Source organism: Montipora foliosa, chromosome 2 (genome assembly GCF_036669935.1).
Source record: "Montipora foliosa isolate CH-2021 chromosome 2, ASM3666993v2, whole genome shotgun sequence".
Classification (NCBI taxonomy): Eukaryota; Metazoa; Cnidaria; class Anthozoa; order Scleractinia; family Acroporidae; genus Montipora; species Montipora foliosa.
In genome coordinates, this window is record NC_090870.1 from 5,496,404 (window position 1) to 5,519,283 (window position 22,880).

The 22,880-nt window shown below is 39.7% G+C and overlaps 1 protein-coding gene across 1 annotated transcript in view; it reads right to left on the minus strand.

Annotated features, from left to right (window-relative positions):
- LOC137992195 (regulator of nonsense transcripts 1-like) overlaps positions 1 to 22,834 on the minus strand; it is a 23,918-nt gene extending 1,084 nt beyond the window's left edge. The window contains exons 1-27 of the mRNA XM_068837350.1: positions 22,365 to 22,834; positions 21,417 to 21,506; positions 20,032 to 20,199; positions 19,539 to 19,580; positions 18,977 to 19,073; positions 18,807 to 18,848; positions 17,992 to 18,065; positions 17,659 to 17,746; positions 16,703 to 16,886; positions 13,931 to 14,159; positions 12,362 to 12,449; positions 11,227 to 11,297; positions 10,334 to 10,409; positions 9,576 to 9,779; positions 9,054 to 9,197; positions 8,660 to 8,721; positions 8,137 to 8,288; positions 7,626 to 7,743; positions 7,195 to 7,351; positions 6,607 to 6,693; positions 6,211 to 6,266; positions 6,052 to 6,094; positions 5,069 to 5,126; positions 4,215 to 4,288; positions 3,524 to 3,778; positions 2,812 to 2,940; positions 1 to 1,994 (exon numbers count right to left, since the gene is read on the minus strand). The exon at positions 1 to 1,994 is cut by the window's left edge and continues 1,084 nt beyond it. Coding sequence (XP_068693451.1) covers positions 1,749 to 1,994; positions 2,812 to 2,940; positions 3,524 to 3,778; positions 4,215 to 4,288; positions 5,069 to 5,126; positions 6,052 to 6,094; positions 6,211 to 6,266; positions 6,607 to 6,693; positions 7,195 to 7,351; positions 7,626 to 7,743; positions 8,137 to 8,288; positions 8,660 to 8,721; positions 9,054 to 9,197; positions 9,576 to 9,779; positions 10,334 to 10,409; positions 11,227 to 11,297; positions 12,362 to 12,449; positions 13,931 to 14,159; positions 16,703 to 16,886; positions 17,659 to 17,746; positions 17,992 to 18,065; positions 18,807 to 18,848; positions 18,977 to 19,073; positions 19,539 to 19,580; positions 20,032 to 20,199; positions 21,417 to 21,506; positions 22,365 to 22,720 — 3,390 coding nt within the window. The 5' untranslated portion in view covers positions 22,721 to 22,834 and the 3' untranslated portion in view covers positions 1 to 1,748. The remainder of the gene's footprint in view (positions 1,995 to 2,811; positions 2,941 to 3,523; positions 3,779 to 4,214; positions 4,289 to 5,068; positions 5,127 to 6,051; positions 6,095 to 6,210; positions 6,267 to 6,606; positions 6,694 to 7,194; positions 7,352 to 7,625; positions 7,744 to 8,136; positions 8,289 to 8,659; positions 8,722 to 9,053; positions 9,198 to 9,575; positions 9,780 to 10,333; positions 10,410 to 11,226; positions 11,298 to 12,361; positions 12,450 to 13,930; positions 14,160 to 16,702; positions 16,887 to 17,658; positions 17,747 to 17,991; positions 18,066 to 18,806; positions 18,849 to 18,976; positions 19,074 to 19,538; positions 19,581 to 20,031; positions 20,200 to 21,416; positions 21,507 to 22,364) is intronic.
- Between the last annotated feature and the right edge of the window lie 46 nt (positions 22,835 to 22,880).

Below are 22,880 nucleotides of genomic sequence, written 5' to 3' on the forward strand. Positions count from 1 at the left end.
TTCTCCATTGAAAACTAGTTCACGCTTCCTTCACGATGTGCGAATACTAACCGTTCCTGGTCAAACTCGATAACCGAACCAATGGAAATATTGGAACACCAGCCCAGTCCTCAGTGGTTTTCGGATACCTCTGACAGTCGGTGACAATTTTATTTAGCGGAACAGTGCAACGAAAAAGACGGCCTGCGATTTTTTTTCGCGCGCGTTTTAAGTCTTTGATATTTCGCTAAGTCAAAGTGATCTGGAAGGTCAAAAAACCGCTTGCATAGCAATATTTCAAGAAGATAATACTACGACACGGGACTTTTTTGCCCCCACGAGATGTCGCTTCCACTTGTCTGGACAATACTTTGAAGAAACCGGTTACGGAGCGGCTGAGCGATAACACCAAAAGGAAGGTACAACGACTGACGGCTGGGCTGGTGTTTTACAAAGCGAATCGCACAACTATAACACTACAAAGCGACAGCAAAACCACAATTATTGATGTGCCACAATATGACAATGGTACGACAAAATACACTTAAAAACTATCCTCAAAAAACGAAATGTCGTCTTTTCGTATCGTCAAGTCCAAGTAAGAAAGACAAATCCATGATAAGAAAATAAACACTAAAAAAAGGTTTACTCAAATTAGTGGCAGAAGCATTATCGCCAAAAGAAAGCTAAACAAGACTGATCCAGTCGAGGAAGACCAAATTTTCCCTCAATAGAAAGGGTTAAAGAAACACTGGTGCATCGAACACCACTACCATATCCTTGTTGCTTTTCTTTTCGTTGTTGAACTTGTAAGATTAGTCTAAAGCGTTTAAAGAGTTAATTAAACTGTTTGACTGGGAAAAACAGCAACGGCACTAAAGCAACGGTAGCACAACCGCCACGACATAGATTGGGGAAAAACCTCCACTGTCACGCACTCTTTGCACGTGCAAGCCGAAAGCTTCTCTTGTTAAGCTTCGTTCCAAATTCCCGGCTAAATGATGGGGACGTTAGACGCATGGGAGCCGTACCAACAAAGTTGGTGACATTCATCAACCAGAAAATGTTGGCTCTGTGTCATATACCAGGAGTAACTGAACTCTCTAGCATTTTGGCTAACAGTGTGCCAACAATTAGCCGGGGATTTAAGAATTCAGGTTTATGAGCGACCGAAAGAAATATTACGAGATTATCACGCTACATGGAGCTCGCTAAGTTAAGGCGCCGTGGAGATGAAAACAAGAGCTGCTAAACTCCTTTTCCCTCCCTGTCTCCCTTCGAAGAAAAGCCAGGGCCACGTTTAGGTGTAATATTTCACGCCTAGCACGTGTGAACTGTCGAAAACTTAAAAGCGACCTGACAGATAGTTTGCGAGAACTACCACCAAGCTCTGTTCCCAAGACTCCTAAGGTTGTTGAGATAGTACCCGGTAAATTTTGCTTTTCCGACCGTGGAAGCATTTTTAATTTCGTGGAGTCGTTCACCGCTGCTTTAGAAAACCGTGTCATGTCCGGAAAAACACTTGTGCGTCTTAAATTATCCGTCTTATCCTTTTGTTGAGTAAACGTTTAAATCGTCAAAAATCAAATTCCTCCTCTCCTTCCTTCTTCCACTTCTCTAGATCCCCTCGTTGGTACAAGCTGGGTTCCACACCCCTCTGTGCGGGGCATTAAAAGGGTGTGGCTTTGGCAAGGCGTTACCATGCCAGTTGCCTTAGCGACGGCTGCCAGGTGGTCGCAAGCCCCCATATCAGCCGGGAGGCTGACACTTCAGTACTGGGAGGCATAGTTTGGCTGGGAGTAGTCTGGTAGGGAGTTCATGTAACCTCCCCTCTCCCCCTGGTAGGTGGAGTCCTGTGATAGCACGGCGTCTGCCTGAGACTTGAGGTTCAAGTCGTCGCCAAGGTAACTGTCTTGAGACAGGTCTGGTTGGGACAAGGGCTGAGAGGCCATTGGCTGACTCATGGACATTCCGCCCTGAGTCAGGGGGCCCTGGGACAGAGGCTGGGAGGCATCCTGTGGGAAACAAAGTCAAACGCGTGTCACAGCTTTCCAACTATGTTCATGTTCAAAATTAAATATCCTTCCGTAAAAATATGGAACTGGGGTCCGTTTCTCGAAAGTCCCGAAACTTTAAGGCGCGTGTCTCAATTCCCTCTGTACAGTACTTTAAGGACGGAGAGGTTTTAAGTCATCAAACTTCAATCATTTTGCTTTCTCTTATCTTCAAAAAAAAAAAAAACGTGAAATGAATAGCTTTACAAAACAAGGGGATGGAAATTGTGCAAATGGATCTCCGTGACTTTCGTGGCCTGCGCAGCAGCAACGCGGCGTTTACTGGGGGAACATGGAAGAGTTTCGATGTTCTGGCCGCGTCAAAAGTGGGGTGACGAGACCAAAAAGAAAACATCAAAAACCCATGGAAACGCTTGCTCAGCAGGCTAGGACTTTCGAAAAACGAACCTCTGGCCAGTTCCAAAAATTCTTTTTCAGTAAAACCTTTACACTTTCCTGGACATTCCTTGACCACGACCCTCTAAAATTCCTACATTTTTTTTCTCCTACAGATACTCTCATTAAGTTATTTTTGCATGTCATATCTTGGTTTCTAGTCACTGATCTGGGCACTTCACAAATAGTTTCGCAAAGAAGAGGCAGCTGTGATGTAACGAGAACTGTCACCAAATCGAACTCTCCTTCGTTGACAAATCTCCCTTACCTATTCCTACATTTTTTTTTTTTTCTTTCCTTCAGTGACAGTACTCTTCCGTCGAAAGTATGACCGGAATATTGTCTCAGGTTACTAAAACTAAACAAAGATGGCTGTATATACCTGGCTTGCCTGGCTTGCTGGCATGTGTGGAGCATAGCCCATTGGCTGGTGTGGGTGATGATTTCGCTGATTGCGTTGCCGGGGCTGCTGAACTGGACGACCATGTGGCGGCATACGACCCGCCAAAGGCTACGGAAAGTGAAAAACATTACTGAGAACATCACACAGCGGACTGAAACTCGATCTTCCCGATGCCTGCAGTGTTTAGAACTTCAGAGACTCTTTTACTAAACTGAAAAATACGTGATCGCTTTCTTTGAGTCACTCGTTTTAACTTGATATCTTCTTATCTTTTAACGATTTTGGCCATTTGTAATATTAGCTTATACTACTTTTACTTCATAAGACTTGATAGGAATTGTAACACGTGACTTACACACCCAGCAATCACAAAATAACTCTTCTTTCAGTCGGCAAGGGGCTAAAGCCAGCAAAGATGTAATAATTACAACGCAAAACTGCGTCTCGCAACGAAATACTCAGAGCGCTTGACTTGAGATCCGGGAATCCCGGCTTCGAGACCCGTTCTAGCTGAAGAAGGTCCTGGTAGTCCCTAGTTCAACTTCTCGGCTGCTTTTGTAAACACCCAATTAGCTTGCCCCTGGCCAGTTGGGATTCTGAACGATTGTTCTTTTTAGTTGTATCATAAATGTTTCATTGACCCTGAAAAACTCCAAATGGGGAGAGACTAATTAAGTAAGTAGTAATTTACCTGTCCAAAGTAGTTGTGATGCGGTGGAGGTACCGGGGGAATAAACATTCCCACGGGTACCGGGATCCTTGCTGCAGCTGCCGGTGGGATGGTCCGTTCAGCACCAATGTAGCTCAGACGGTCATGGGTATGGAAGTAAGTATCGTACGCAGCTGGGTGGTCCATTGGTGCGCCTGGCATCTGTCGGTCATACACACTGCCGCGGATCAACGCCTCGCGGGCGTCAAACATCGTGTTGCTCATGAAACGACCTCCCTGTTTGTACAAAGAGCAACACGTGTAAGGACATGGCTATGACAATTGCATTCGTTTGGTTTGGCTTAAAACAAGGACCGGAGAATTGAACAGAAGTAACTTTTCAATGATAACCACAGACTCGATTGTGCCAGTCTTGATTTTGTGCGCCCGCGTTCCTCCACGCACACCACGGCTGGAGCAGAGGTCCAGCGGTCAAGCCAATTGTATTTTCCACCAATCAGAAAGTCGCCTACCGGCCAAGTACAAAATATTATTGGCTGATTACAAAATACAATTACGACGGCTGCTACGTCACGGAGAAACGACGCCGGCCGGTGATCCAGCCGTTCGTTAAACTCGTTCCCAAAACGGCTGGAAATCGAGACTATGATAACCCGGGAATATTCGAAAAAAAAAAACTCGAGTGCTCCTCGAGACAGGCTATTCACTGTACCGGATTGGTTCTGTTGACAAGCTTTCTTGGTTTGCTGAACTGGATCATGCTCTCCTTCAGGTTATTTAGTGGTCCTGTGAAGAAACAATATAGTCATGTAGATCTAACAGACACTTGACAAAGTTGTTTTCTATTAAGCGATGAAAGTAACTTCACGACTACCTTAATTTTGGGGATGAAGTTCCCTGTGAGTATATGGGTGGGTGGGTGGGTATAGCAGGTCCACATCAGCTGAAAAGCTGCCAAAACTTCACTTGCTTAAACAAATAAATAACAAACAAACAAACCGCCCTTGCTCAGCGAATCAGAAGCAAAACCACTTGAGATTTGCTTGCTAAGCGCTGGCTGTATGGATTTTGTTTTCCGTTGTGATTAGCTCACTATTGTCTACTACTTTGGTTTGGAAGACGTGTTTTTTTTCCTCGAAGACAACTTTAGGGTACTCTTGACCAAATCTCCGCCTCCATTACCAGCTCGATGATGTATCAGCCAGAGAATACCACCTGGGTTTTGCTCTTACGACAGTCAAAATCAGTCTTATCTACACTCACGTTTCTACCACGAAAAAAAAAAAAAAGGATTGAAATTTATGTGTCTAGTCTTCCGACGCTGTAGCACCGATTGGGGAGACTACAAACTGAAAACAAATTAACGTAAATCAAACCAAATGTTGGTTATTGAGGAGATGGGAAAACCGGAGTACCCGGAGAAAAACTTCTCGAAGAAGAGTAGAAAACCTACAAACTCAATCCACATATGACGCCGTGTCTGCGAATCGAACCTGAGCCACATTGGTGGGAGGCGAGTGCTCTCACCACTACCCCTGCACGAAACTAAACTAGATTTCCACTCACCTTCCATCAAAGCTTTATTTTCCTTGTAGTAGTTCAAAAGATGGTTCCACAACGGTTGCTGAAGCATAACAAAAACAAACAAAAACAATTTAAAACGATTCTATAATAGCGCAGACGGCAGCCATTTCATTCGCACTGGAACCAATGGGTGCCACAAATACAGAAAGAGAGACCACGACAACAAGAATGGCGTGGCCAATCACTTTCGAACACCATCCGGCTTTAACGCTTCATAAAGGTGACTGTGAATCGAGGCCTATGGTTTATCTACCTCTTCTGAGTGGATTAAACAAAAAAAAATCTGACAGTTCGAAGATGTCATAAGAGAGGCAGCAACTTCTCCCCACTTACTCAAAGGGCACTGTCATGCTAAAAATAATTTGCTGTTTTTGGGTCAAAACTGGGTAAAAATCTAAATTAGAACAATAGCTCACGTTCCAGCATTCAGGACTGTGTTTAATTTTTGGCGACTTTCTGCGGACACCATCTCCAAATGGCATGTTTTTTCCAGTTTCAATCCATTTCCATCGTCTCCATCCATGGATGTAAATGACAAGAAACAGCTTCAGTGCACTTCAATTGTTATTGGCAACAAAACTAAACCATGATTTTTCGGTTTTGATTGATGCAAAGACGTATTTTAGTGTTTTAAAGTTCGACTGAAATAGTGTGACACTGTCCCTCAACAAACGGAAGGCATTCTCAATTGCACACTATGTGTCCACTATGTGTTTCATCGCAACAATCTTTGCTTTCTCAAGCGCTCACAATCTGAAATTTAGAATCTTTTGCTCTTGACCAAATGACCTCATATGCCCATCTGATACCAAATTTTAGGGCTTCAATATCGCCGCACCACTTAATACATCTTGAGTGTGTTATAGTGTTATCTGAGTGACTGAAAATTGTGAGAAAATTTAGCGTTTCGGAAGAGAGAAACTTATTAGGTGCTTTGGAAGTAATTTTGATTTCCTGTAACTTACCCTGGACAAAATCTTGGGATTGCCAATGACAATGATACCGTACCTGGAATAAAAAAAACGAAGCTTTCAATTCACAACTAATCAGAGGAGATTTCTTGCCCCTTAAATTACATATTTTCGCCTACAAGCATCCACAATTTAACTTAACTGTTGACTTACTTTGCTCGTGTCAAAGCTACATTCAAACGCCTTGGGTCGTTCAGGAAACCAATGCCCTGTGAAAGATTAAAGAGGCGAAAGATGATAAGCGAGAATCGGCTATAAACAGAGCGCGTGCATGGGGTTAAAGAACTTAATTATACTACAATAAGTTCATTTTATTCACACTTATTCAACTACAATACAACAACAAAAAGAGTAAAAAAGAAATAAAAACAGAGCTAGCTATACATTGAATTAAACATAACAAAGAAGAAAGTGTGTAGCAGCCAAAGGAGCCAAGCTTTTTAATAATATTTCCACATAAAAAATGCAACCATAAGCTCTCAAGGTTTCCTATTTTAACTACTTTCTTGCTCCCATTTTGTTCAACACATCCACTGCCACTTTGTGTACCTGGTGTTCATTGGATCTCACGCAAGACAGGATGATGTAATCCTTTTCACGTCCCTGGAAAGCATCCACGCTGGCCACCTCTATTTCCTGTAATGATTGGAAAAACAAGAATCAGATTAATACATCTAATCCTTAACCTTAATAATTTATTACTTCGTGATTCACACTTTCTTTTGTTATCCAACAACCCGGTTGAGCTTTTTGGGGGAGGGGTGCCATCAGGTAAGTAGGAGAGTGAGGGTGGAGAATTAAACTTCGGACTATTTGCGAGGGATTTGTGTATAAATCTCTAAAAGGAGGGATTTATCAGTGGAATTTCCTGAACTCCGTGAAGATAGGAATTTTCTGTTTAATCCCTTGTATGTACCTTAAGAAGAGTTTAATATGAGAATTTTTAAAACAACACAACTGCATTGCGACTCAACAGAGTACAGTTGCTAACACCTTATTGTAATCCTCTTGATTGTATTACAGAAAAAAAGTATACACTTAATTCTCACATCTCTTTTTAACAATCTAATCATTTGAAGGTACATGTATGGTTATAGATAAAGCAGAATGAGACACCTGCAAATGTTTCTATCTTACCAGGTAAAGATTGGCATGAAGAGATCCACTGAATTGCATGTACTGTACGAGATAAGCTCTCTGGCCTTCATATGGAGTGATAACTCCAATTTGTTCTGGCTTGACTCCAGCACGAAGGAAACGTGTGGCAATCTTCTCCACATTTGCAGCTTCAGTCCTGTGCGCATACCAAAATGTGATGATTAAGAATCATTCCCTTTTTATAAAATGTTACAAGCAAACAAAAAAAGTCTTCTGAACTGCCTTTTGTGTAAACTGAAATATAAAGTGTAGACCCCTTGTACATGTACCTACATGTATATAGCACCATAAAATTATGCTTATTTATTGTATAATCATCAATTTAAAAAAAAAACAGCAACAACATGAAACATGTCACATTGCAAGATGGACAGGGTACAGGCGATCATTTGTAAACAAACAGAATGTACCTGTTCAGGTAAGATGTACCAGAGGAGGCGATTTCCTCTTGTCCCATGGTGGAGTAGAAGAACATCGGTTTGTCAGGCACAGGCCACGGGAAGTCAATTCCTGGCTGTTGGCGTTCGGCTGAAGAAACAGAAGAAACAAATTAGCATGTACAAAATGCAACACTGTTGTTATACTCTATGTGCAACTTGAGACAAGAAGATTCGATAGCATTTTTTAAACCCAGTTCAAAGTCAGAGTGTATAGTCACAGAAGATAGTCCTTATTTCACAGACTACCAGTCAACAAATGAATGAATGGCAAGTTTCATGTGGCCACCACACCTGCTTTTATGCCTTGCATATTAACCATTAAAAAAACTGAATAAATTTATAAATACTTCAGAAGTTAATGACATTCTGTCACCTCTCTTGTCAAAAGCAGCAAGATTCGATATTGTCATGCCACATGAAAAACACAGCCAGTAAATTCCTCTAAACCGCTGACACTAAGTAGAACTTTCCAGATATTTACCAATAGTTACTCCATTCTGAAGTGTTCCATCATAAAACAGATTGGATGGGAACTCGCTCAGGGAGGGGTGCATACGGTACTGAACTTGAAGACGGATGGGGCGAATTCCCAGGACCACAAGGCGTTCAAACAAGGACTGAGAAAGACCAGCACTAAGGAAAGAATAAGCCAAAAGTGACAAAATATCATTGATAAAAAGAGCTTGATAAGAGAAAATATATATTACCATTAAAACTCTTTAGTAGGACTAAACACAACGTTAGCATTAAAGATGCCTGACAGTTGACAAAATCAAGCTCATGATGTCCTGGGCACTGTGTCAGCTCTTCTATGGGTATAATTCTACGAGCAGCTATCTCCGCATAAGCTTCTATTGTTATTAAGGTAACATGCATTGTCCTGTTGATCATTGTTTTACTGTTCCTTGGAATGATATGGAATATGATACACAAAAAAGCCTGAACTGAAATATGACCCAACACTTATTACTCCTGCAATAGTAATAAGGGAAATGCCATCTTACTTGGCTGCCTTCTTGCACATGACAACAGGCCCCAGCTGGCAATGATCTCCAACCAGGATCAGCTGTAAAATAACCAAAAAATCAAAGCTCTATGAGGCATCCATACTTCCTCCCTTAAGACTTGGTGTTCGGTCATCACATAAGAACCTTGCTTTTAATTCTTTCAACTTTTGGTGGAACAGTGTCTGATGACTCACTACCCAAGCATAACCTTTAATCTCATAAAGCTCCCAACTTGTCTCCCTCCTAAGATGTGAAGTTGATCAATGTCTGGAGTGAACAGGCCGTAAGCTAATACCAAACAAATTTATTCCATTTATGACAAAAGGCAAACTCACTCCAACATTTGTTGTTTACTGTAAATGCAATATCAGATCTTTCTATAGTCACTGACCTGTTTGCAACCAAGCACCACTGGGACCATGCACTCCGGTTCAGTGGCTTGTGTTGACTCATCAATCAAAACAGTTCGGAATCTAAACTTGGAAAGACGAGGATCTCCAGCACCAACACATGTGGTGCAGATCACATCCGCATGCTGAAAAGGAAAAAAAAAAATCTTAAAATACAGTTACCTAACCAATTCCATCACTTTAATGGAGAAAATGGTGGCAGGGGCAAAAATGAATCCTGCTGTGACCAGTTATTTTTCTCTTTGCAGAATTCTATTCCAATGGCTGGAAAACAATTTCAAATGTGACACAACCACACTAACATAAACTCTTACGTGCAAAGATGCAAGCTTTGACGAAGCTGCACTACCTAAAGCATTATATCCAGTTTGCTCTTATGTATCGATCGCTGACTAAAGACTGTTAAGCCCAGACACTGCTACAGTGTACACTTGTAGACGCCATTTAAAGGGCGTAACTGAATTGAAAAATAGGCAGAAATTCATATGAAAAACCTAACATACCTGCAGAAGGTCCCGCTCACAGTTCCTCTTCAGGGATCTATATCTTTTCTCATCAGCAGCAGACAACTCCCCTTGTTCATCTTTTAGCTGTTGAAGCTTTTGAAGTTCAGGTACACTGTCCATATTGCGCACCTGATTGTGCAGAGCAAGGAATGCCACAGGGGAGTCTATTGCCTCTCTACTTTTAGCACAAAGTCTCACAACCTGCCACAAAATTGCATCAATGACAGTAATTGGGCTGTTGTAAAATGAAGTACATTTACATGAATCCATCACAATAAAAGTTTACAGGCACTGTATATCTTTTTTTCTTTACAATTTCCCTAATTGTTCCCCATATTTTATTGACTTAATTAAAATATGCATTAAAAAAATCAAACTTTCTGTCACTGTCACTTTGACTACCTCTACACGCACTTGTATGCATACATGTATTTATAAAAAGGAAACACTTCACAATACTTCTAAATGACTTTACATTCAATTTTGGCCTCAACAAACTTAGGCCATGTTCGATTGACCCTATTCGGGAATAAGAATACTTGAAGTGATGACTTAAAACGTTTGGTACGTCTGGCGTTTTGAAGCAACAAGGATAATAAAGATATGTTTAAAATAGCATTTTAGCAGGCATTTGACAATTTTATTGGGAATCTCTGTAAGAACGAAGGATTTCTTACTTCTATTCCATGTATTCCTATTCCGGAACACAGTCAATCGAACGCAGCCTTAACAGTAAAAGTCTAATGCAGGGGTACCTTAAGGCCTGTCTTGTGAATCTTCTCTGTCAGTTGATCAACAGCAATATTACTTGGAGCACAGACCAGAACTTGACTGAAAAATTTAACAAGAACAAAACAAGATGTTTGACATTGCACATTAACTATTTAGTAATATTATCATTTTTCAATTTAGATAAATGACTATTCAACAAAATAAACTACCACAAGCTCAGGAGATCGTTCTGGTCAAGAATCAATGGCGATCTTTAGATTGGAGTACGAGAATGTTTTCTGTATTTGGTACGGACATTACACTGTATGTTAAAAGAACAAAGATTTTCTAAATGCACATGCTCAGAACTGAGAACTCTTACTCGTAGTCGTCTTCACACTACAAGGTTGCTAATATCACAGGTGCAGACTCGTGGAAATGTTGTAACTACATAAGGGCTTGATCTATGAGTTGATCTATGTAGCAGTTTTGTAGGTATTTTCAACAGTCTAGAGGACTTTTGTAGCCTATTTATTTATAAGCATGCGTCCCCTAACGCAACTTCTTTCTTTTTCTCTCTATTGATCGAACCAGTGTTCACTGGTGCCTGGAATGAAGGCTCAATGCTGGGCTGTGGACATTTGATTGCCGTGAATGCAGTATTCTCTCTCGTGGGCTGGCCCAAAGCAGTGAGAGCCTCAGGAAGTAAGAATAAATAACCAGGGAGCTCCGCTTTTAGACTTGGCTAACTCTATATTATTAGCTGAGTTGTGAGTTGTTTTAAGTCACGCCTGGTTGGCTCCTTGGCTGCACTTCTTGTTATCTTATTGGCCAGCCTCAAACAACATGAAATTATTCTTACATGTATTATGCTGTGCTTCAATGGCCTAGATAGAAAAGCCTGGTTGATAAAGTATTTTTAATTATTGTAACTCACCCATTACTTTGTTTGGCTAAGTGATAAACAACACTAGCAGATGTCACTGTCTTTCCAGTGCCAGGTGGTCCCTGCAGGAACGAAAAACAGAGTTATACACGGTACCATAAAATTATAGCATGGGATTAAAGGTTGCATGAATTGTACAATTGAGTATAATAAGGAATTATTTTGCTTTCAGTATTTTGTTTTGCAACACAGTCATAGTCAATCGAGAAAGGACAGGTATAATGATCTTTCTGCTGCTTACTGCTTCGTAAGGTCAATGCATTCATTAGGCAGCATAGTCCAGAGGTTTGGGAGCTGCCAGGATCTACACAAGACTTTCTCAGGTTCAAATGATCACGGGCAGGATATCAACTCCTGACCACCTCACTTTGTAAATACAGCCAACCAGTAGAGGTTTCAAACTATGGCATCTTCTATTTGCATTGAAGTGAAGACAAATTCCCTTCAAAGTCAGTGACACTTGCAGATTTCACGTTGTTGAAGGCCAGATGATTTTGCCTGTGAATGGGGGCCTTTTCAGGGGTGAAAGAGGTAAAAGCTAAGGGCAATTTGATAATAATACTATTTACTGTATGACTAGCTCCTTGAGTGGGCAAGATGAACCAAATCCCATGCTGTGATTGGCTACCCAGACAGGCAAGATGGAGCTATCTTGCCCGCTCGGGATTTCTTCTCACTTGGTCCCGCAAGATAAAAGATCATTTTTTGGTGTTTTATCCCATATAATAAATCCTTTATTAACCTAACTTCTTTGGTCAAGATGGCTGGATATTGGCCTCATTCTTTGTTGTGTGTTTATGGACCTCGACTTCACCTGGGTCCATAGACAGGCAAAAAAGGAACTTGGCCAATCTCCAGCCATCTTGACCTCACGCTTGGTCAATAACCCACATACATTTAGCACTTTACATTGCAGTAATACAGTGGTCAGCTGTATGGGATGAGTGATTTCAGACTGTCAGTATTTGGATGAGATGTGTATGTACAACTGTACTTCCAGAGCGATTTGTTACTACGTTGTTAACCTGAGACCCGATGCTGTATCAATATCTTGCACCATTTTTTGATTCTCAACACTCTTTCAAAGAGTTTGCTCTCAACTACAGATCTGTTGCAAGTCCCTCACCTGAATGAGGCTGAGTGGTCTCTGAAGAACAGTTTTCACGGCATAAACCTGTGAGTGGTTAAGTTCTGGCAATCCTTGAGCTGAGAACCTAACAATTCAAATTGAAACTGTCTTTTAGCTATAGTAATCATTGAACCAACCACTTTGGCACTGAAAAACGGTCTATCAAGAGCAACCTTTAAATTCAGTTTTTACACCCACAGAGTTTGGAGGTATTTCTTTCTCACACACACACATGTTCAGAACAGAAAGCTCATACATAAGCATTGCTAGATATTTACAGAGTAGTGTTAATTTTAAAGGGGCTAGGTCACGCTATTTTAGGTAATTTTGTTTAATTTTGTTAATTATGAGCTCTAAACGTCAAATTGGCAGAGCAAGAGTCTTTCATTTGCAAAATCACGGCAACATAACAACTTTGATATAGACTGATATAAATTTGAAAAAAGGTGGGCCGACGTTTTTCAAATTTACCCAAATTCAATCCATTTCAATCCTCTCCAGTTTTGTCCATCCATGTCCCTTGTTGGCTTCCCTGTGTTTTGTTAGAGTTCTTCTATAGTTTTGAACAGTTATTTTGATATTTTAGTTAATTCTAAGACCATTCGATCAGTGCTGAAAATGCCTAAAATAGCGTGACCTAGCCCCTTTAAGTATTATTCTCTTTTACAGCCAAACTGGATACTACAGGAACCCTTTGGCATTTACTTCACTCTTTCTTGCCCAAGAGTGACACTGACAGATTTTACGCTGTCTAACGCCAGACGATTTCACTCATTGATGGGGGCCCCCCTTGGACAGGAAAGGGTTATATTAAGTTGAGGGGGGATGCTCGGAATTAACCCAATTCTGACTTGTGTTGAGCTGCATCACTTGCAATTTTTAGAACACTAAAAAAATAATATGACAAAAATTATTGCTTGCCTCTTGATGTAAAATAATATTTTTACAATGACTTCAGAATTCGTGCACGCTCATTGGCTAATTTTTATTGTCAATAAGCGTCAGATAGAATGAAATTGAAGTTTCTCGCATTTTTGTCTTGCGCTCTTCACGTGTTTTGACTTAATTTTGACCCATCTGCCTTTTTTGTTATTGTAAGAAACAAACTGATGTCAGGTTTTCATGCGTCTGTCCTGTTATTCACAATGAATTTCATCATAACACTGTCAAAGTAGACTGCAGATCCATTCAGCTATCGCCTCGTGGATCCACAGCTACTTTGACAAATGTCATGACAAAATTCATGATCAATAACAGGACAGACCCATGAAAAACTGACATCAACTTGTTAAGCTGAGCACAGATACCAACAGTGACCCCAGGTTTGAATCCCAGAATCAATAATAATATCAGAAATGGGTTGCACTACTTGATTCTCTACCCTGCTCTGAGAGGTTTTTTCTGATTACACTTTCCCTCTTACCAAACCCAACCCTTGGTTTCATCTGGTTTCTTTCATTTGATTTGATTTCATGTACAGTCCCCCAATTTGAAGATCAAGCATTCATCATGCCTATCTAGACATACATGTAAAGTACATGCCAGCTTAGGACGAAGAAAACCAACCTCTTAGGCAGCTGACACTTGACGACTTGCTCTTCAACTTCATGTCCCAGTAGTTTGTGATAAATGTAGCCACTGACTGACGTCTCATCAACAGCAAAGGTCTTCATCCCGGTCTGCATTCTGTCAAAAGATGTTGACTTCCAGACAAAGTCTACAACAAAGTTGTGAGTGCATTCTACTGGGGCACCCAGATTGCTGCGCAACTCAATCCCAACTTCTTCGCCAAAGTCTGGGAACATCATGTTAAGAAAACAACTCAATGATTAACAACTACAGCACTAAGTATAAGTTGGGAGCTTAATGAGACAGTAGTTTCCTCATGGTTGTCAAATCCTATGTGAAAAACCAGCCATAAGCCCTAAAGTTCCAAAACATGGAGAGAGGCTTGACAAACTATTTAAAAAAGTAGTTCACAAAAATGCTTACTCTCTCAATCAAAATGTGACAAAATAAATGTGCCCTTTAAACAATAAGCAAAAGAGGTCACAAAGTATGCACAAATATGTAACAAAACCACTTATGATTGTCTGCGCAGCAATGGCATTCTTCTTAAATAATTTATGATGGCTACAGTGACAATGAAAGCAACAACAACAAGATGAATTATTTTTCCATTTTGACTGGTTTTTACTTATGATCTAATGATGAAAATAGGAATAATTAATTAGTAGTAATCTCGGATTATTGAAGTACGTTTGGCAATCGCTTTGGAAGCAAAGCAGAAGGGTGGGGAAAGAAACAATCTTTGTTTTTATTATACATGGTCTATCGACCTCTTACATGTATTTATAATAAAGTTTCTATTTAACGCGCGCTCTCATTGGTTTAAACAGCGTGCTTTATGAGAGTACAAAGCACGGAACAAACGAAAGCCCACGCCATCATTCGCAGAAATGGCAGATGAATTTCCGAATTTTACCTTGGGTATTATTGAAGCCGTCAGTTAAAGGTTTGCTCAGATATTCTGTCAAGTGCTTTGGATGGAAGACCTCAACCGTCGCCCGGTCCAGCAGTTCTTTCAAGCTCAGAAAGTCCTCACGCTGGAGTTCTTCATTTACAAAAATCCCAACAGGTTTTCAGATTCCAGCCGCAAGCAATGAAGAGTTTGTTTTCCAGTTGTCATGTCGGAAACGTGCAGGTTTTCATGGGCAACAATTCGGCCGGTTTTCACTGAACTTAATCATTTAGATCCTCTTTTTTGCTGTTTTTTACGGACTGAAACCGAACATTGAGGCACTTGTTTTTCCATAAATTCTAATTTTGTGTGATTTTCCAGTTGATTGATGTTTTGACAAGCCATTGTTTCATTAACCAATCAAATAATCTTAAACATTCTTACAAGCGCGCTGATTGGTCCAAAGTAGCGTGCTTTATCAGAGTATAAAGCACTGTGCTGACGACATCTCAGTTCGCCACAAGCAGCGCGCGCTTTGAAAATAAAGTAGAATTTTTGAAGAAAATTACTTGTTTTTTATCATAAAACAAATAAAGAAGCCTTGACTGTGCTCTGTTCTGTTGCAAAGCACTTAGGAAGCGGCTAGAGCACTCAAGAAGTAGGGAGAAACACTCGCCTATCGGCTCGTGTTTCCCCCTACACTTCTTTCGTGCTCTAGCCGTTTCCTGCGTGCTTTACAACAGAACAGAGCACAGTCAAGGCTTCTTTATTTGTTAATTATTTTTCTAAAAGGTTCTTACAATAATATTGGTTTTCGTAGTCAATCCTGGGGTTTACAAGATAGTATAATTATAAACAAAGTCAATCCTAATAGGAGGTCATGTCGGATAAGTGTAGTTCAAAATCCAGTAAGTGTCAAGTCCAACCTAACGTTCAAGTACATGAACGTAGCACAACAGACGTTGATGGTAAAAACTCGCCGATTAAAATAATGGTGTCTAAAGCAATAATCTTGGTTGCCAAAAGTTCCAAATTAAAGAATTTCAAGCACAAACATGCGGGTCGAAAAACAAATGAAACTGGCATGAATGCAAAAATATTATTCACCAAAAGTGAGGTGAAAAATTATTGTTTTAGTATATACCACACAAGTTGAATAAAAAGCGACCCAAAAAAACTACTTTATTTTTCCAAAATGTGGTCGGAAATTTCAAATCTTGTACACCAGCTACTTGGAGGTGAACAGTACTTGGATAATTAATCAGCACGTGAAGAGAGCACTATTAAAAAAAACCTCTGCGAGACAAGCAACAAGTCCGTTCCGAAAATATGCCCTAAATCAATGCGATTTTTGAATGTAGACCCTGCTCATTAATCACTGCTTTAAAAGGCAGAGTTTTCAAGCAAGCATTCATGGACAATATTCCTGTCGATGTATGTTGGATCAACTGGCTTGATGTGATTGGCATAATTACAAGTTGAGAAACTACATATGTGTTTGTACAGTGTATGTAACAAAGGGCATAACAACAGTATTAAACTCACAATAGAACATGAAGAAAATTCTGTTTCGGCAAAACAGCTTGCTATCCAACCACGTGCTACGATCATACAAATCACTTCAATGGCAAAGTTACCCAGGGAATTAACACCAAAAATGAAATTCCTTTATTTTTTCCCAGTACACAGCAATAAGGCGTTCATTGCACAAGCATGCATTCATGACTTAAAAATGGCTTGAATCAAAATTTCAATGGTAACATGTGCTCCCAGTCAAGTGTGATAAAAGTGGCATGAACATGTATATATGGTTTGTTGCTGTTGTTCACACATTCTATTTCATTTTAAAACAACTACATGTACTTTCAGTAGGATACTGTTTGGGACTTTGATTACATGACCAACTCCCTGCCAGGGTTTATGCAATTCACCGACGTATCGCAGGCGTAGTTCATCACCAGGCATCAGTCGCATGTCATCATTTGTTTTGGGAAACGAGAAGTAGGCAATCCTCTTCTTGTTAAGACCAATATCCCAGCGAACAACGATGTTATCTTGGGTCTGTCATAGAAAAAAGGAAGAAAATACTGTAGGTCACAACTTAAATACTGCAAGTTAGAATATCACTAAATGTACAGGAAACGTCCAGTACGAAAGTATAAAATTCGCATGTTTTCCTGTCTTTTTCCTGTATACTCAAGAGAACATTACAATTCTGACTGGTCAAAGAGGTTATAGAGTGCAACAAAAACAACAACTTTATTGATACCTAACAATAACTAGTGATGACAAAAAAAAAAGAAGAAATTTAGAGAGAGTGAAATAGAAGTTACAAAGTGCAATTAGGAGGTTTCTATGAAAACACAACGATGGAGTAACTTTGTTGAGATAAAAATTAAACAGTATTAAATAAAACATTGTATGAACTTGCTTGAGCATTAATTTTAGTGATTATTTATGGTAATCTGCGATGTCTTGAAAGTCTTAAAATTTCTCACCTGTGGATTGTGCAATTTTGAGAACTTCCAAAACATCATCACTCTTGCCCATGTAAATCACAAAATGCATTCGCATTCATACAATTTCTTATACTGCTACCATTAGCAACAATAATAATAATAATAATAATAATAATAATAATAATAATAATAATAATAAAAACAATATTAATAAAAATAAGGTGCTTAGTTTATGAATAGAATAATTGACTTGCGTGACCAATGCCCCAGGTGCATGGTTTGTGCCCGGTTGACGTGCAAAAAGACACCAGCAAAGACTGTGATAAAACAATAATAATAATAACAATTTGATGATGATAACGTCTGTCCATTACCTGTGACTCTTTTAGTTTCTTATCATAATCTGCCTCCAGCTTTACCAGTGGGCCAAAGATGTTCTGATATTGATAAGCATCCTCATACCTGAGGGTGAAGGTAATGATACTGAAACTGAGTTTACTGAATAACTAATGCAATGTACATTGCTACCCTGTGCACCATGAACCATGCATTGACCACCTGGCTGATAAGATTGGTTGTCCTTAGGAGGACTTACCGACACTAATGAATGAGAACAGCATGGAGATAGCAAGTCATGGGACCAAACCTAAAGCTACATGTAACTAAATGGGATTGCTGTACTTGGAATCATAGAAGAACATGATTACCTAAGAAGAACTTGCTGTGGTTCATCATCAACTCCAGGCTTGTCTAAATCCTCCAGCTTGGCCTCTGGATTATCCTGCAAAATATGATTTGAGCCACAGTCAAAAACACTTGAGAGTTTCCTTTTGAGCCTTAAAAGCAATAATGAGAGTAGCATGTCTATGTAAAAAAGGCCTCAACCCATTGACCCCTGAAACTCCCCACACTGAAGAATAAAATCATCTGGGCCCGGTTGTTCAAAAGCTGATTAACGCTAATCCCAGATTAAAAATTAACCAAGGAGTTTATTTCTCTACTCCCAAATGCTTTTCAACGCTGATATTGGCTGAAACTTTACATTAGAAGAAGTCAATCTTGCAAAAGAAAAATAAGCAAAAGAAGCTTTCACGAAAAAGTTGAAAACATGAAACAAAAATTTACGCTAATCCTGGATTAAGTTAATCGGCTTTCAATCAACCGGGCCCTGGCATTAGAGTAAAATCTACCGTGTATTAAGTCACACTCCGAAATAAAATTGTAATTTAAATATAACTATTGAATTAGGTAAGTTACCCTTTCCTTTTGGGGGCGACTCTTCAAGATTTTACTCAATGTATCTAACAGGGTAAAATCTACAATATTATTACATGTATTTTACCCCTCAACAGGCACCAGTTGAGGGTTGATAGGATTATGTAAAATTGTGGCACCAAAATTTTGATCTTTTCCCATCAGTTTTCTTGTATGTGTATTTCTAAACACTTGGGTCAACGAAAGTAAATCAAATTCGCAAGTTAGCTTCTCTGACCTCACAGCTGAAAGAAAAAAGTTTTCAAACCTTCCAAAGTTCTTCTAGCTTGTTTATCTGCTGGGCTGAAATCTACATGTAGAAACAGACAGATATCAGCATACTGTTCAAGATCTGTACATTAGCTTTAGCACTGGAAATTCACAGGTTTCTAAATGGTGACTTTCAAATTATATTATTTGTTAAATACATGTACTTGCCTGCCTTGCTCGCAGCTGATCCTCGTCAGGGGGGACTTTGACAAGCCAGGACAAGAAACATCGATCATTGATCAGAGGCTGCCACTGGGCTTGATCCCTGATTGAAAATCCACAAACAACGTTCAAACCTTGTAGAGGGTTCCTTGTTTGTATTTTTTTGTTTACTTGGATACTGTAGTTAAGCATTAAGTTTAGGAAATTTGGGAAATGGGGTAAATTTATGCAGTCAACCTCAATTTGCCATAGAGATTCAAGACATTTGCCAAAGCACATGCTTTAGCAACATGTCCATGTAGTTTGCTTTAGCATATGTAGTTTGCCTGAGAGATCCATGACATTTGCTAAAGCATGTTACTGGGGATACTTAATGTCTGTGTGATTCCTTTAATTTCATGTCCCACATACATGTAGTTTGTAGAACAAGTGATGCAAGATGGGCCTTTTGTACTGTATCTGAAGAGACTAGTCCTACATACTGTATAAGACAACCTGTCAGCAGTAAGATAATACTAATAATAATCATTTAAAGCCTTTCAATATTGGAACAAACTGTAATAATTACCAGTTCATATCCTTTGAGTTACTCTGGGTTGCACAGGGCTGCCTACAAAATCATGAAACAAATAATAATTTTGATCAAGAGTTCACAATGTTATATTAACAAAACGCAAAGTAGGTCCTCTCCAAACCTACGTCCCATGTATCCCATTGAGCCCTGAGTGAAACTTAACAGATTTTACTCTGTCTAATGCCAGACGATTTTACTTATCAACTGGGGATATCCTGGAGTCCCTGTGGAGTGAATGGGTTAACCCAGTCAGTCCTCTGAGGGACGATTATAGATTTTACTCCGTCTAATGCCAGACGAGGTTTGACTAGTCAATGGGGCCACTTCAGGGGCAAATGGGTTAAAGGAGACTACACCCAAAAAGAAGGAATTCCTCAATTTAAGGGCCACAAGTGGAAAAAGGATAAAAGGGAAAAGTTGAAAACTCTTTTGCTCAGTAACGACAAAAAAAGATTAAAGGACATGCATGTAAGAGTTGGATACTCACCTGCATAGCAACACCACCACAGAGTCAGCCTTGGCTGGAATGAAGCCCAACAAGAAGACGTTGCGACAGGCACAGTTGTAACATTCCAAAATTGTTTCTCCCAGAGGACCATCCTTGTGAAGTGTCACCTCTTTGTGTTTGGCTCTGACCAAATGGTTAACAATGTGGCTGCAAGAAAAAGTTTAGTAAATTAATCACGAAGAAAAAAAAAAACAAAAAGTAAGAATCAAGGAAAAAAAGACAAAAACAAAAAGAGGCTATAGGTATATTTTCCAGAAACACCTCCAAGTGCAAAGTTCACAGGACCACAGAATTTGAAATGTTTTATTTTCACCCAGAGAGCCTCTAGCTGTTTAGTAAGCACCCTGAACTAAAAAGAGCAGCTCCTCTAGTCTACATGCCACGCAAAAAATAAATGGACCATTTCAGAGTTGACCTTACCCTTGATTTCTGAGCTAGTCCAGGAGCATCTTTTGTTTTTGTTTTAGCACTTTGAATGAAAACTTGATTTTATTCAAAAAATGATCCATTTCAGACACTTTTTGATGAAGTACAACACTAACTCAAGAATGGTCTAATGGTCTATGAAAACTATACTCAGGTGACCAAATGCAAGCTTAGGCAACTTACTCTGCTTGCACTCCAAAATTGTGCATAAGCATTGTTTCCAGCTTCTCTTGAGACTTACAATAATCTCAACAAAAAAATAAAAAGCAATGCTTATCCAAAATTTTAGACTCAGCCTGGACAAACAAAGAGTATTATGGTATTTTTGAAACCCTTTTGGGCAGTGCCACTGTCACTGATCAACCATAGCGTCAGGATTGTTAAAAGGAGACAGCTACTAACAAAAATCATGGCATACTTTGCACCCTTATGCTCAGCCATCGACACAGCTGTGGTGCAATCTGTAACTTTAAGGGGCTAGGTCACGCTATTTTTGGTAATTTTGTTTAATTTTGTTAATTATGAGCTCTAAACGTCAAATTGGCAGAGCAAGAGTCTTTCATTTGCAAACTCACGGCCACATAACAACTGAGAATGATTTTCCAGCTTTGTAAATGATGTTTTGATATAGACTGATTTAAATTTGAAAAAAGGTGGGCTGACATTTTTCAAATTTACCCAAATTCAATCCATTTCAATCCTCTCCAGTTTTGTCCATCCATGTCCCTTCTTGGCTTCCCTGTGTTTTGTTAGAGTTCTTCTATAGTTTTGAACAGTTATTTTGATATTTTAGTTAATTTTATGACCATTCGATCAGTGCTGAAATTGCCTAAAATTGCGTGACATAGCCCCTTTAAGACATTTGCATTTCCGCAATCCTCACCACCTCCTGCAACCACTGCATGAGCATGTGCATTAAAGTACAAAAAGAGCATTACCTGCCAGCCGTGTTTCCTCTGCCATTACAAAACCATTTCTTACATTGAATACACTGAACCACAGATGCAGGGTCATGGACGCCACAATATCTGCAAAAAGATTGTAATTAGCTCTTACTAACCGATCAACCGGTATGGGAGAATCTTGACCAAGGTCTTCATTGATGCAAAGACTTCTTTTAGTGTTTTGGATTTTGACTAAAATAGCATCATACTGCCCCTTTAAAAGCTTGTGCAAATATTTCAGTTTGAAAGATTTTACTTTAGATGGAAAGAAATTCATTTAAGACAGCATGACTATTCTGAGGGTGGGGGAGAGGGGTGAGGGGTGAGGGATTAACCCTAAGGTTAACATTTTTGTAAAGGTTTGGGTTATTTCAGCTATGGTACCCTTCACTCCCTACCCCCACCCCTACCCCTAACCCTCTACCCCCTACCCCACCCCTGGAATAGTCATGCCACATTCAAGAGGTACTTTTTACAGGATTAAAACCATATAACTATGCTTTCCTCAACAAATATGACGAATGTACCAGCTGATAATTTAATTTTTTGACCCCAATCCCCTCCCTCAACTAATGAATGACTCTTCTGGATTTCTGAAGTACTGTATCAAATCCCACTTAAATATTCATATAGCAGCTTCCCTACAGTTCAACGAGTAAAAACTCTATTATTGTGTCACTTTAAAAGGATTCGAGACAGGAAAACTGAAAGCTTTTGGAAAACTAGAGATTGTAAAATTAAAGCCTTCTTCCGCAATTTTAAACTTGCGTACAGTCTTAACATTTAAGTTTCTTATGGTGATCGAGCGAGTATTAAATGGCCTTGACGCTTTAAATTGCTCCTTTATAGCGGCTTTAAAACATGATCAAAACGCCCTACTAAAACCTCTTGATGGCTTATGAAACAACAAAATTACTACTCTTGAATTGAACTTAAACTTACCTGCAAGCGTAGGCTGGGAGATCTTTTGTGTAAAAGGTTTCGTCTTCGTCTTCTTCAAAGTTTAGCTCTCCTAAAGCGTTGCTAACCTTAGAAACGCCACTGTCAGTCTTTGAATCTTCATTAACCGCTACTGGACCATTGCTGAGGTCTTCCTTCTGGTCAACGGCATTTCCGTTAACCAAAGGCTGGCTACTTTCAGGCTGCGAAGCTTGTGACTGCGTTTGAGTTTGGGAAGGGACAGTAAAATCGTGAAATTCATATTCACTGCCCTGGGTATCTGCTCCGAAATCAGGTTCTTCGGTGTCTAAAAAAGTAAGCGTTTGTGATGCAGGCCCGTAAGAGTCTACGGTGCTCATCTTCGACGGGCGATATTCGTTAAAACGTCAATGCTTTCGACAAAACGGAACAGTTTTGAATTCAACACAAGAACGTGGCCAAGATGGCGACCAAAGCCACGCGACTCCTGTTTCGTAATATTTTTTGCCGGAGATCGGGTTTGTCCGACAAATGACGATG